The following is a 14,760-nucleotide window of genomic DNA, read 5'->3' as shown; positions in this document are numbered from 1 at the left end:
TGGGCTGGACCCTTTAACTCGGGGGTAGCCGTGCCTCATCTGGAGCCCTGGGATCTGAGTGGGGTGGGGGCAGCGCTGTGGATGCTGCATGCGGTCAGACACAGCTTCACGTTTATGAGCAGAGACTCTGGGGAGCTCTCCCCTACGCGTGGCCAGCGCCTCGTGACCCTCTGTCCTTATGCCTTTCAGGGCAAGGTCCACCTGGAGCTGAGGCTGAGTGAGGTCATCACCGACACGGGCGTCGTCTGCCACAAGCTGGCCACGCGGTAAGACATGGACACCTGGTCTTCACGAAGTAGTAACTCTGACCCAGGACGGGTCCTTGTTTTTCAAACAAATGAGTCAGAAATCCCAAAGTCGGTGATTCCCCACAATGACAGTGTTTTTAGAGGTTCTGGCACATTGTTCTTAAAATCCTCAGTAAAGCAAATGCTAGAGGTAATGAATTTGGCTTTTGTCAATAGCCATACTTACTCAGGGGGACATTTAGGCAAAGAGGGTGCTGTCTCACCCAGGGCGATACAGGTGAGGAAACAGTGCAGAGGTGTGTCCGAGGCCTGTCGGCAGAGCTAGGGCCTGAACTCAGACCTTGCACTCCGAATCCAGGGCTCCATCTACCCTGCAACGCTTGGTGAGTGTGAATGTCTGTGCACGTGTCTAAGCGGGTGAGGCTCTTGACATTTAGGGTCACGGATCCCATAGAGGAGGGGGCCGAGGACTCTTGGGAGATGCCCAGACACACGCACAAGCTCGCATTGTGTGCAGGGTCCTTGCCCTGTTACCCCAGTGAGACCTCGGGGCACACACACCCTGGCCAAGACCATGTTCTCTCACTGCCTGCCCCATGGGCCCCACATTTGTTTTTACCGACGACACCTGCAGTAGTTGGGGGTCCCGTGGGAGGGCGTCAGAGTGCCATCTGGCCCATCTGTCTGTGGCTGGCATGTTTGGAGCCTCGGGTATGTCCTGAGTGAAGGGCGGTGGGGAGGGAGTCTCAGAAGAGGAAGTGAAGAGTGAAGGTTCACAGAAACCAGGAGAGAGACCAGACGTTCCCGCGTGCTTCATCTTAGGAGAAGACAGTTTCCTGAATTCATCTCTTACCCATCTCTGGCAAAAAGGGCTTCAGTGAGATCGGGCGAGTTCCACTTTAGGATTGTGCTCCCTGTGTCCCTGCATAGGGCCCGGGGTGGGGGCTCGAGGAGGATCCCACATCATCTGCCACCCTGGGGGGCCCTGGCCTGCTTCCCACAGCATCGTTGGAACCTGTCATCTGGTCACTTCTGGCTGCAGGGGGCACGCATGGGAATGTGTGTAGGACGTGCACAGGACTTGGTGTGGGACATGGGGAGGACACCGTGAGCTTTGTCCTTCGCTGCTTCTGTGCTCCTGTTCTTGAAGTAGTTGCTGTGCTCTCAGACCCTGTAGCAGGGAGAGAGAGTTGCCTGTTTCCTTGTTTATTGGTAGGCTTATCTCACCGTGTTCCAAAACAACTTAAGGCTGTTCAGAAAGAGCCTTACGTAGGATAAGAAGTGCGCTTTAGAGGTTGGGAGACAGAATGGACCAGGCTGGGCAGAGCACTGAGTCAGGAGGGTGAACATGGGAGACATGGGCCAGGATTCCTGTTCTGACAGCCATCCCGTCCAGCCTCATGTCTAGGTGAGGGAGGGTGGAAGTAAGCTGTTTCTCTGGGGAGGGCACAGAGCCGTGGTCCTGTCCAAGGAGAGGTTGGGGGAGTGGGCCTGATCAGATGACAGGTGTGGTGCCCAGAGCAGGAGACCGAGCGATACTTCACAACTACCCACCCTGCCATCCCCACCGGTCCCCACCCACCCCCAGAGTTCCTGCCATCCATGTTGTCCCTGCCAACCAACCGCGGGAGCTCCCCAGACACTGCCTTCTGGAAGTCTCCTTGGTTAGAGCACCAGGGGTTTGCCTGGTTCCTGCATCTTTGTGGTGGGATCCTACCGCTTCTTCCTAGTGTACACTAGTACGCACACTAGCATACATGCTAGCACACGTGAGTACACACTGATAGATGTACTAGTGTATACTCTACATATACTAGCGCAGCAGCGCATCTACTACACATGCTGGTACATGCTAGCCTATACGACTTCCCACACCGGCACACATGCTAGCACACGCTGCCATTGCTAGCACACACAAACACACACTAGTACACATGTTAGGATACACTGGCGCACGCTAGCATGCTCATTAGCGCACAGTAGCATGTACACTGGTACACCTGCTAGTACACATGAGCACACACACTCGTCTACATGCTGGCACATATACACCCTATACATATATGTACAAAGCAGCACATCCATCGGCACATACTGCCACACGCTAGTACACTTTGTTCAGAGTTCCAGGGCACAAGGGTCCCCCATAGGGGTGCAATGAGGGAGAAAGAGGCTGGGGGTGCCACAGAGTCCCACAGGGGCACGTATCCTCCAATCACATGAGTCAGAGGTGTCTGAGGGACCAGTGACTTTTCTTTCTTCACTTTGCCTTGCACTGTAGATTTTTCTTTCACTAAGAAATATCCTTTACATACCATAAAATTCAGCATTGTAAAATGCACACTTGGTTGTGCAACCATCACCACTAACCACTGTCTAGTTCCAGCACATCTCATCACCACAAGAAAGAAATCCCGTCCCCAGGGGCAGCTGTAACCCATACTCTCCAGCCCTTGGCAACCACTGACCTGCTTCCTGCCTATGGATTTGCTTATCCTGGATGTCTCACATAAACGGAGTCACATAACGTGTGGTTCTCTGGGACTGTCTTCTCTCACTGAGCATGATGTCGGCAAGTTTCACTCACGCAGTAGCAGGCATCATGGCTTCAATTATGTTAGGGCTGAGTAATGTTCACTGTGTGGGTACACCGCATTTTCTTATCATCGTCCATTTGTAGACATTTGGGTTGTTCCCACTTTGAGGCGATTGTGAATACTGCTGGGAACATTCTTGTATAAGCGTTTGTACAGACTTGTTCTCATTTATCTTGGGTACGTAACCTAGGAGTAGAATCAGTGCATTATATCTTAACTCTGCTTAACTCTTTGAAGAAATGCCCGACTGTTTTGTCACAGTGGTCACCGCATTTACACGGCCAACTGTGTGCGACTGCTCCGGTCCCCCCACATGCCTGCCAACCCACGTGATTCTCCATGTTTGTTTTTGCAGGCTCCTGATGGGTGTGAAGCGGCGTTGACTTACGTTTCCCTAAATGACACTGACCATCCTTTCTCGTCCTTGTTGGCCAGCTCTGTTTCTTCTCTGAAGAAATGTCTGTGCAAGTCCTTTGCTGATTTTTTCGTTGGGTTATTAGTGTTTTATTGTTAAGATGTAAGATTTTTTCGTATATTCTGGATGCTAGGCTTTTGTCAAATATATACCTTGAAAACATTTTTTGTCATTCTGCTGTCTGCCTTCACTTTCTTGGTAATGTTCTTTGTGATACAAGACTTTTAAATCTCAATGAACTCTAAGTTATCTGTCGTTTCCTGTGTTTTAGGTCCAGATCTAAGAAATCATTTCCTAATCCAATCTAACATTTGTATGGTTTGGGCTCTCAGCTTCAGGTCCTCACCACGTTTGGAAGTAATTGTTGTACGTGGTGTTAGAAAGGTGCCAGCATTGATTCCTTTGCTTTTGAATATCCAATTGTCTTGGCATCATTCTTTCCATGTGAATTATCTTGGCATTTTTGTTGAAAACCACTGGGCTATGAATGGATGAACGTATTAGTTCAATAGAATAGTTCAGAACCTATCCCGTTGACCTGCATGCCTGTCCCTATGCTGGTACCACCCAGTCTTGGCAACTTTCGATTTGTGGTACATTTTGAAGTCAAGAAGCGTGAGTCTCCATCTTGGTCCTTTTTTTTTTTTTTTTTTCTTTTGGTGACTTGCTATCCTGAGCTCTTTTCATTTCCATGTGATTTTTAGGGTCACCATGTTAATTTCCACAAAAATAGCAGCTGACATTTTGATCGTGATTGTATTGAATCTGTCAGTTTGGGGAATTAGCAATACTAAACCTTCCAACCCCTGAAACACTGCCTTCCCATTTGGTTAGCTCCTCTATAATGTTTTTTAAAAATGGTTTTGTTTCTCTAAGGTCATTAGAAATGTCCCCTCTTTCATTAATAATTTTAGTAATATGAGTCTTCTCTTTTTCTCAGTCAACCTAGCTAAAGATTTGTCAAGTTTGTGGATCTTTACAAAGGCCTCGCTTTTGGTTTTACTGATTTTTCTACTTCATTATCTCTGCTATGGTCTTTACTATTTCCTTCTTTCTGCCTTTGTGGGTTTTTTGCTTTTCTTATTTCTTAGGGTAGAAGTTAGGATGATCAATTTGTGATCCTTTTTTCTTTTTTAACATGGGCGTCATGGCCACTAGGTCTCCTCTGACATTGTAGCCATTTTGTATTTTATCACTTTCTCCCTTAGAGCTAAGTGTGTTCTGTGCCCCTGGGACTTTCCACTAACAGCCCTGATTTGGGATGGAACAGGAGACAATGGACACTCTATCAAGTGTAAAAGCCTCAGGACCCCAAATCCTGGTGTCCAAAGACAGCAGAATCTCCCCTGGCCATGTAACTCTGACTTTCTCTGCTATCACCTCCTGTGTAAGATTGGAATAATGGCATCTATGCCGGCATCTGTGCAGGAGCACACGTGGTTATTTGTGTGTGTTCTCCCCTTGTGCCCTGGCATCTCAAAGGTTGGCAAGGGCTTGGGCCAACCTCACAGTGTGTTCTGGGCTCTGGAGAAAGTAAGAGCTGGACGATGGGCCGTTGAAGTCAGTTGGGCAGAAGCAGATTCATTCTAATACGCTTCTCTCTTTGCCTGAGAATCACCTCAGGCCCTCCCTCCTGCCTGGCAGCACCATCACCGTGACTTATCCCCACTTTCCTCTCTAGAACGTGATGGGGATGTGTTCTCAGCCTTCCTGACACATGTCATTCCCTTACTGCAGGGGTGTTACTTTCCTAGGGCTGCTGAGGCCAAACACCACAATCTTAAGTGGCTTAACTCAACAGAACTTTATTCTATCCCAGTTCTGGAAGCCAGATCCGCAATCTGGACACTCCAGGGGACGGTCCCTTCCCCCAACCCCTTCTGCAGCTTCCCGGGCTGCAGGCAGTCCCTTCCCTCTCTCCTCCCCCTTCACGTGACCCTCTCCACTGTGTCTGTGAAGCTTCCCTCCTGTAGGGACACTAGTGATCGAGTTTAGGGCCCACCCTGAACCCAGGATAATCTCATCATCTCAAGATCCTTAGCTGGATTACATCTGCAAAGACCTTTTTCCAAATAAGGTCACATCTCTTTGGGGGCCACCACCCAGCACACCACAGCCAGTAATTCCTACTGGGGCTGGCAGTCCACCCACCCAGAGGCTGCAGGACCTGCACTGTGAGGTCCTTCCCCACTCCCGTTACCTCTCACCTGGCCTAGGTGGTCTTTCATGGGGTGCCTGGGGGTGTTCTGGCCAGGTTGAGTTCTCTCTCCAGGCCTTCCCTCTCCCTGCTTCCAGTGTATCCCTCTTTGCTGCTGGGCACACCCTTCCCCGTCGGGAGCACCCCTCCCCACCAGCCGGGAGCACCGTTCTCCACTGGGAGAACCTTCCCCGCGAGCTGGGAGCACCCTTCCCCGCCAGCTGGGAGCACTCTTCCCTGGAGCCGGGAGCACTTTTCCCCACCAGCTAGGAGCACCCTTCCCCGCCAGCCAAGAGCACTCTTCCCCACTGGGAGAACCCTTCCCCGCAATCCGGGAGCACCCTTCCCCACCAGCTGGGAGCACCCTTCCCTGCTAGCTGAGAGCACCCTTCCCCACTGGGAGAACCCTTCCCTGCCAGCCGGGAGTACCCTTCTCTGCTGGGAGCACCCTCCCTGCCAGGCTGAAGAGCAAGGTGAGGCTGCCTTCCCTCCAAAACCACAGGTTGTTCCGTGAGTGCTTGCAGTGCTTTCCTGAGGGTGTCCATTACCCGTGTACACCCTGGAGGCTTTGGGAGTCTGGAGGCTCATGGCCCTCACCTGTCCTGCGTCCTGCTGGTAGTGGGTGTTATCTGTGGGCTTTCCCATCACCTCTCCCTGACCTGCCTGGGTGGTGCCGTCAGTACCCAGGCTTCGTGTGGTCGTGTGGATGGAACACCTGCTGGACTTGCTCACGGAAACCTCCCTGTTCCTTCCACACCTGGCTTTTCCTGATTGTAACCCCTCTTTTTTTGTCCTGTTCACTTGTATGTCCAAGTCTGCTGGCCTGGACGCCTGACGAGGCCCACGTGGTTTGGTGAGCCACCACCTTCACGTTCTCGTCTGTATGTGGATGCGGCATCTGCCAATCCCCATGTCACACAGATGCCTGTGCATGATCTCAGGCTTGGACTCTAGGGCCTCATCTCATGCTTTATTTTCATCCCCAACAAAGATTAATGTACCTTTTTATCACTCACTCAAAAATATTTCATGAACCCCTGCTGCAGGCTGAGGGCTGTTCCTGGCCTCCCGGGGTCTGCGTTCTGGCTGCATGTCAACATGTGAGGGCATTGGCATGTCACTGCACTGGAGACAAGTGTTGGAAAAGCTGGCAGGTGTGAGCCGGCCTGTTGAGCATGGAGGCAGGGTTCTGAAGCCATTTGTGCAGTGAATTAAGTAGTCGATGTGTGTGATCTGCAAGTATCCGTGAGACCGCTGAGGTCTACTCCAGGGCCAGTGGACATGATATTGTGCATCGGGGGCAATTGCTCGTAGACATTTCTGTGGACAATGTACCGCTTCCTTTAGAACAGGGGTGCGTGTGGGCAATGTGCAGCGGCCGTGTGTGCCAGAAGATGAGTAGGAGAGAAGACACGTGTGCACTAGCACTCGGCTCTGCTGGCGCTGCACGAGACCTCTGCTCGCCCCTTTCCACAGCCCTCCCTCTCTTGTCCCTGCAGAGCATTCTTTCTCTTGCTGTCCCGTGGTCACCTGCTTTGTCTGAAAGCAAGGGTTCCGCACTTTCCCGCCTTCACGCTCCAGCACCTCCCAAGCTGACGAGAGTCCTGCTGGCAGCAGCACGTGCTGACTGGCCAGGGCCCTGCTCATGTGGCCAGACTGCAGGGCTGATGGCCAGGGGAGCGGGCACAGGCCGCAGGCAGCCCCACCCCGAGGTGCGCCCCGGTGGGGAATTCCAACAGCACCTCAAATCTAGCAGAGATCTTGCTTTCTGTTATTAGGAAATTACAAAAAGAAAAAAGTAGCCAACAGGCTATTGATATGTGGCTCTTTCTGGAGGCAGGAAGCCTTTCAAGCTGAAGTGTGAGGGCAGAAGGCTGAGCAGGTGGCAGGCTGGTGGCCCGGTGACACCTTGTCACTGCACGGCCAGCGTGTCTCCAGCTCTCTCATGCCTGCACACTGCCCAGTTCAGCATTTCCTCCTTGTGGGCAGGCAGCGGAGGCCCCAGCATGTGTCCACATGGAGGGAAGGGAGAAATTGAAATGAGTTTGAAGCTGCAGGCTGTCACTCCAGCTAAGAGGCATAACCATGCGTTAATGGTCAGTTTGAAGATAAAATCCTATAAATGTTAAAATACACACAAAATATTGTACTTGGGGTGTGTTAGATTCCGGCTCAGTTGACTGTTTGGGTCACTGTATGTTCCACAGTGTCTTTTCCAGGACCTGGGAATACCCAAGGTAGTAAATATTTTACCCCTTTCCATTATTTATCTAGAACTTTCTGAAGCATTTGTTGAAGTTGTTTCAAAGAGAATGGGCCTGGAGACACACACTGTGTGTGAAGTAAAATGAACCTCGGCTTCGTGTGCCTCGGATGGTCTGCGAGAGCCCCCTGCCAGCTTGTGTGCGGGGCTGTAGCCGCAGGAAGCTGTCTGCAGGCGAGCACAGGGAGGCTGGCATCCTTATTGTGGTTCCCACTTGCGGCATGCGGGATGGGAAGGTGTTGATTCTTTCCTCCGAGGTGTCTTTGTGTGACTGCAGTTAGCATCCAACCCTCGTTTTGAGTTAGAGAATAGAGTGTTTCTCAGACTGGTCTCTTGGAGAAGGAAAGACAGCAACGTTCACTGCCCTAGGGTGGCCGCTGCCCACATCTGGTGGCACTTCCCTAGGATGTAGATGTGAGAAAACTTGCTTTCAGTGTGATGCTTAGCGATGCTGTCTAGTCCATGGCCATGAAAACCCATTATCTCTGAGGCTGCAAACTCAGGCATACTTGCCATGTAAACCTTCTTGATAACAAGTGAATGTAATAAAAACGTGTTTGCATTAAATGAGTCGTTTGCTCGGGGAGAGAGCTCGGGTCTCCCCGCACACATCCTGAGCAGGCTGCCTCCCCAGCATCTCACAGTGCTGCTCCCTGGGGGCCTCCCGGCCTCTGACAGGTGACTGCGACCCAAGGCCACCGCTTCTTACCGCGACCCAAGGCCACCTGCTCTCCGAGACCTCCAACCACCTGAGAGGTTGACCCCGACTTGTACTTCTCTGCCCTTGTCTCCAGTTTATTTCTTCCCTTGCATGACCACACGTGACAGTTGCATGTCACGTGTTTATCGTCTTGTATTTGCTGCCGAGCTGGCTGAGCATACCGAAGCTTCAGATGTGAACCTCTGACTTCCTCACAGCTGCTCGCCCATTTGGGGAGATGGGCCTGAGTGGAGAAGAGCTCAGCAAATATTTGATGTGTGATGACTCGATGGGCGAATAAATGTTTCTGGAATGATCAGTCAGTGAAGGGAGGAGGGAAACCAGAGACCAAGTCAGTAATCTGAGAGGGAACCCTGGAATGGTCCATAAAACAGGTAAAAGAGAGAGCTGAAAGACCAGGTACAGCTGATCGGAGTAACAGGGCAGTCTCTGAGGCTCAGCCCACCCAACGGGCTCCACGAGAAACGCGGTGGGAAGAAAGAAGAACTGTGTACAAAAGTGCCCTGGCCAGGACAGGCGTGGCACACGCTCCGGGCGCACAAGCACTATGAAGGAGAAACGAAGGAAATGAAACTTCTCACCCAGAAAGAAATACTCTATTAAGTGTTAGAGGCTAAAGCATTCCTGAGAGGAGCAGCTCAGATCGCTCAACGTAGGAAGGAATGAGAAGCAGGTTGGTTTCTGGCTTCCCAGCACCAAAGAGAAACGAGCCCTGAGATGTCGCAGGGGAGATGGTGAAAGTCATGCCCCTCTGTGGGAGCAAGACTCCTGCTGCGAACTGGACCCTCCCCCACCACAGTCAACTAAAGAGCCGGACGCCGTACGGGTGGAACATTCTGGATGGCGGGCAGTCGGCAGTTCAGCTCTCTGACCCCAAGTAAGGGAAGCAGACAGGGAGGCCACAGTGGTCCTGGTTTTGTCCTGGAGCCGTGTGGGTGGCGAGGGGCAGGGGGAGTCCCAAGTGGAGCCTGGAGGCAGGTGGGGAGACAGACTGCAGTTGGGGGTCTGAGCCGCTATGGGTGTTTCTGGAGAGGAGGGGCCCCACGGCGCTCCACAGGCCTGTGTGAACCCATAGGGCGAGCGCCACGGGGTCGGGCAGAGCGTGGGGCTGTGGATCCAAGAGGCTCTTGCAGCCCTAGGAAGCACTGATTCTCCGCCAGTGGAGATCCTTGTTCCCACTCGGCACTCCGCACAGAGCCTGCTGGTGGGGCCAGCCTGTCCTGGTGCCTCTCCCGACAAAGCCTCAAACAAGAATGGCCATAATCAGTGTGCAGCAGGAGATCGCTAACTGCCAAGCAGCAGGAGGCCCAGCAGCCTTGTTCTCCAGGATGCGGCGCATCTGGACTCCAGCAGCCTGAGAGCCTAACATCCAGCACGTGCTCCAGCCTGCATGCCAGGAGCAGGACGGCATGCCCCACAGCCCGGAGAAGGGACAGTCCAGGGAAGCACACCCAGGGTGACAGAGACGGCAGAATTCGTGGAAAAGGTGCTCAGAACTTGTGTGGCTGGCCGTGTTCCAGAATGCAAAGAGAACCAGGAACCAGGGCCTGCAGGTGGGATCAGGCGTGAGGAGACCCTGACACCATGGCAGCTTCTGCTGCCGAGAAGCGCATGTGGCACGGAGGTCCCCCACCTACAACGTGGACACGCAGTAGTGTCTACTGTGTCGGGTTACTGGGAAGGAAAGCTCTGGAAGGTGTCACTCATGGGAGTCACCAGGAGGGTGTCCTGAATGCGGCACCACTGTCCCCTGCCCCCAGATGTTTCTGGATTGATAATCGGTGCACCCACCACCCACTACTCTTCGCTGGATGGGAGCTCCGGGCATCGGGACCACCACCCAGAACTCAGGACGCTCGGCCCTGGGCTGTTGAGGCTGCTGTCCTCTCAGACCTCAGGGTAGCCCTGAGAAGCTGCCTGCAGGCCCCCGGCTCCCGCCCCTGACACTGCCACTCTCTCTGCAGCATCCTCGAGTGCCAAGGCCTTCCCATTGTGAACGGGCAGTGTGACCCCTATGCCACCGTGGCCCTGGCAGGACCGTGCAGGCAAGTACTGTGTCTAGGCCTCTCCGGCGAGCTGTACTCTGGTGCGATGATGCTGAGGCCTCCTTGTTTTGGGAAGTGCAGGATGGGCCCTGTGGTGGAATATATTGTTCTGGCTTACTTTTCTTTCTTTTGTTGCCCTAAAACTGCTTTGTGAAGAAAGCCCTTAGCTTCTTCACACTGGGTATTCTTGGCTCAGTAAGGGTTCCTCGTCTGCAGGCTGTGGCTGGATGGGAGTCCTGCTTGGAAGGCAGAGGCATGGGCTGCCAACGTGCCATAAGGGTGGAGGTGCTGACATGGGAAGGTTGGGGAGGGGTGAGATCAGGAGGGAGAGGGAGAAGGGAGGTGTGTGGAGTTTTGGGACTGAGGAGGGAGGGGTCCGGCCCAGGTGCTTAGGGGGTGTTGGGAGGGTAACCAGGCAGAAATATTTACAAGAAAAGAGAGGCAGTAAGTTATGGGCGAGAGATTTGGCATCAGCAGCATTGGTTTTAACCTTCACCCTTCCTCCCCGGTTCAGATCAGAGGCAAAGAAGACGAAGGTGAAAAAGAAGACCAACAACCCGCAGTTTGATGAAGTGTTTTATTTTGAGGTTGGTGTTTCAGTGCCACAGACGTCACACTGAGACCCTGCGGGAGGAGGTGGATCTGACAGGCCTCAGGCAGGGTCACCTTACTTCCACAGGTCCCGCAGCGACCTCGCGGCACACGACCCCTCCCTCCTTCCTGTGCTGCCTTCGGAGGAACTTTCCTCCCCTCCCCAGTTCTGATCTGAATGCTGACAAACTGATACTTTCCAAGTGATCAGGATTTGGTGGTTTTCTATTGTTTGGTTGGTTTGGTTTTTTTTTTTTTTTTGCCTGCTTCACTAGTCTTTCCTGAGCTGTGGAGGGACGCTTGTTGACCAGAAATAGTGAGGGGGTTTGAAGCAAAAGAGGAAATGTATTTGCTTTTTTTTTAATGTTTATTCATTTTTGAGAAAGAGAGAGAGAGACAGAGCATGAGTGGGGGAGGGGCAGAGACAGAGGGGACACAGAATCCGAAGCAGCTCCAGGCTCCCAGCTGTTGTCACAGAGCCCGGTGTGGGACTCAAACTCACGGACTGTGAGATTGTGACCTGAGCCAAAGTCTGAGGCTTAAGCGACCAAGCCTCCCAGGTGCCCCAAGGAAACGTATGTGAACAAAGAGACCCCTTGGCTGCCTCAGAACTGTAAACCAGTGAAATTAGTGTGATGGAAGCTGTGAGGGCTGAGGACTGGGAACAGAGCAGGGAGCAAACGCAGATGCTTCAGTTTAAACGTGACCCGTAGGAAATACATTGAGGCTGATGTGCTCCCATCTGCAAAGGTCTCTTGCACATTTCCTACAGACCAGGTCCTGGGCGGCCAAGGTGGCATGAGGCCTCCACTCCTGTCTTCGTGAGCTTGCTTCCACGCAGAGAGCACACAAGTGGGTTCCTGCACTTGCTCAGTGCTGCTAAGTCAGTGGCTTCGGGGACCAGGAAGCAAACGACTGGTGAAATAGAGCAAGTCTTCGCAGAGCAGGGACCCTTGAGTAGAGTCTGGAAGGTGCATCATGAGGCTGAAGGAAAGAGTGTATCGAGATGTAGAGTGGGGCTGGTGCAAGAAGGGGGAGTTTGGTAAATGACGCTGGACAGATGGGTTAGAACCAAGCAGCTCACGGGCAGAGAACCTGGACCTTTTCTGACTGGTGTCCAGAAAGCCCATGGGTTTCTGAAACGGAGAAGGCAGGCTTCTTGGGGCAGCTGTAAGAAGGGGTATGGGGGTCAGAGTGCTGAAGGCAAAGCACCATTTTCTGTCCCAGAAGGACATTCTTGTTTCATAGCCGCGTGAAGAAAATGGTTTTTAAGAGACTCAAGATCAGGCAGGAAGCTGATGTTGTCAACCTGATTTCAAGGGGGATCCATGCCAGGGCTCCAGAGACAGGGAGGGATCTGGAACAGAGAATAAGGAACAGTTTTTAATATGAAAGCATTAAAAGCAGCCAGACCCTTCGATATCTAGGCTGCCTAGAATAGTTAGATGAGCACTTTCCAAACTTGTTTTAATATAACACACGGTAAAGCCATAGGCTTTTGCTGCAGCCTGCATCACCCAGAGAGTTACGTCCACTTCTGTGGGCTTGTTTTCTATTTCATATACCCATATTTCACTCATTAATGTGGGCCTCATTTCCCTAGAGTAATTCAGTAAGCCCCAAGTACAGGTGAGCACAGGGGTAGGCCTACATCCTACAGGATCCCAGTGCAGGCCTAGATGTAGGCTCTCAGGCTGCACCTGCCTCTCCCATGGCCTCAGACCACAGGACCTTGGAGCATGCTTCTGGCTGGACTTTATCGTCTTAGACTCAAAGGGCCAAGCCCTGCTTGACAAGTACACCCCGTGGCTGGTTCTCTGTGCATGCCTTCTGCTTCAGCTTGCAAACAGCCCCACAGTTCTGACTCACCCTGAGGCTGAGCCCCTGGCAGAAGGAGCAGGGTGTCCCAGTGGTGGGCTTTGGGCTGGCACACAACCTCCTACAGGAGTTTCAACAGGAAGTAGCCGCCAGACCAGTTTGTCCCAGGATAATGGCTAGACTTATATAAAAACCCTTAAATGTTTTATTGAAATTATTTAAAATTCTATCAAAGCCACATTCATTCACTCAGTGGATACGTTAGGTGCCACGCAGGAACCTCATGGCCACCATACTGGAAGCCAGACAGCAAATGATAGACCTTATCAGCACTGTGAACCATATCAGGCAGTTGAGACTCTGAGGGGCTTCCTGGAAGAGGGGGCATTTCACAGTCACCTTCAGGCTTCCCAGTGAGGAAGAGGTCCAACGGTGAGCCAGGCAGGGGGTGCAGGTTTAGGAAGACTCCCTGTGTGCTGGGTGAGGGGAACTAGTTGGGACTCCAGGGGGCCTTCAGAAGGCTCGGCTGAAGGTGGATGTGGCTGAGGCCAGGCTAGGCCGTGGATGGACGGGAGCCCTGCTCAGGAGGCAGAGGCATGGACTGCCAACATGCCATAAGGGTGGAGGTGCTGACATGGGAGGCTGGGGAGGGGTGAGATCAGGAGGGAGAGGGAGAGGGGAGGTGTGTGGAGCTTTGGGGCTGAGGAGGGAGGGGCCCGGCCCAGGTGCTTAGGGGGTGTTGGGAGGATAGCCAGGAGGAGCGTGTGGAGTGCTGGCACAGCCCTGCCTGCTGCGCCCCAGCCGCCTGGAGATGGGGCTCAGGGTGTGCCTGCAGGCTGGGATCCCACCTCAGCTCTGGGTGGGGGGCCCTGGCCTCTTCCCCTGGGCCTGGGGTGGCCAGCCTGTGGGGGTGCTCAGTGGGCAGTGATGTGGCACACACAGGCTTCCACCCATTTGTCCCTCCAGGTGACCAGACCCTGCAGCTACAGCCGGAAATCCCACTTTGACTTTGAGGAGGAAGACGTAGACAAACTTGAAATCCGGTGAGTGAGAATTGGGGTTTTGAGGCTCCTGCTTGGGGGTTGCAGTCTGAACTCACCTCTTCTGTTTGGTTTTCGTTTTGTTTCTACAAATAAGGGAAAGGAGAGAGAGGAATTTTCAATTTTCTGCTAATTTTAATAGTAGGACACTGGGAGTTGCTTGAAGTAAGAGCTGTAAACTTCCCAGCTGTTGGGTGGTGCCCGAGAGGACATTTACTTAACCCAAGGGACAAATGTGGTTTTGGAGTTCACACTGCAGTATTTTTTCAGAGGTGAGGTCAAGCTGCTTAGTGTGTGTGAGGCTCCGTCCACCCGGTGGCCTCACCCAGCCTAGCACGAGGTCCTGTTGCTTTCGGGGTACTCACGGTCAAGGCCATGGTGTGCACAGGCTGCACGAGAGGTCCCCTGGCATCCATTCGAGGGGCTACTCCGAGGCTTCATGCCCACTGGCTGCAGCCCCTGGGAGCCCAGCCTCTCTACGACCTCCCTCCCAGCGCCTTGTGAGACCATCACCTGGCGTCCTTTCCCATCATCCACGTTTAGGTCTGACCTGCTCACCAGAACCTGAGGAATTCTTCAGATCTGACATGGTTTGCAATCTGCCTTCCTGTAGGGTCAGGGCTTCCTGAGGGGCATGAGATGTGACTGGACATACCACAGACGTTCAACTGGGGGGCACCCTGGTGTTCCCTGAGCCTGCAGTGACAATTCAGGCCTCTGAACAATAACCAGGCCATGGGGGCAGAGGGTGGGGCTTGGGCCGGTGGGGGCTGTCAGGTGTGGGGTGTGGACTGAGGCCCCTCCCTCCCCCACATGTGGGACCCC

At 53.0% G+C, this 14,760-nt stretch overlaps 1 protein-coding gene across 2 annotated transcripts in view; it reads left to right on the top strand.

Moving 5' to 3' along the window:
• The window catches only part of RASA3 (RAS p21 protein activator 3), a 120,764-nt gene that overhangs the window by 77,058 nt on the left and 28,946 nt on the right, over positions 1 to 14,760 (top strand). For both annotated transcript variants that reach the window (XM_030314534.1, XM_030314535.1), the window contains exons 5-8: positions 190 to 266; positions 10,406 to 10,486; positions 11,001 to 11,073; positions 13,862 to 13,938. In XM_030314534.1, the coding sequence (XP_030170394.1) occupies positions 190 to 266; positions 10,406 to 10,486; positions 11,001 to 11,073; positions 13,862 to 13,938 (308 nt within the window). The remainder of the gene's footprint in view (positions 1 to 189; positions 267 to 10,405; positions 10,487 to 11,000; positions 11,074 to 13,861; positions 13,939 to 14,760) is intronic.

The sequence above is a fragment of the Lynx canadensis genome, chromosome A1 (assembly GCF_007474595.2).
Source record: "Lynx canadensis isolate LIC74 chromosome A1, mLynCan4.pri.v2, whole genome shotgun sequence".
Taxonomy (NCBI): domain Eukaryota; kingdom Metazoa; phylum Chordata; class Mammalia; order Carnivora; family Felidae; genus Lynx; species Lynx canadensis.
The sequence above is the reverse complement of the archived record's forward strand: the minus strand, read 5'-3'. Positions and strand labels throughout refer to the sequence as shown.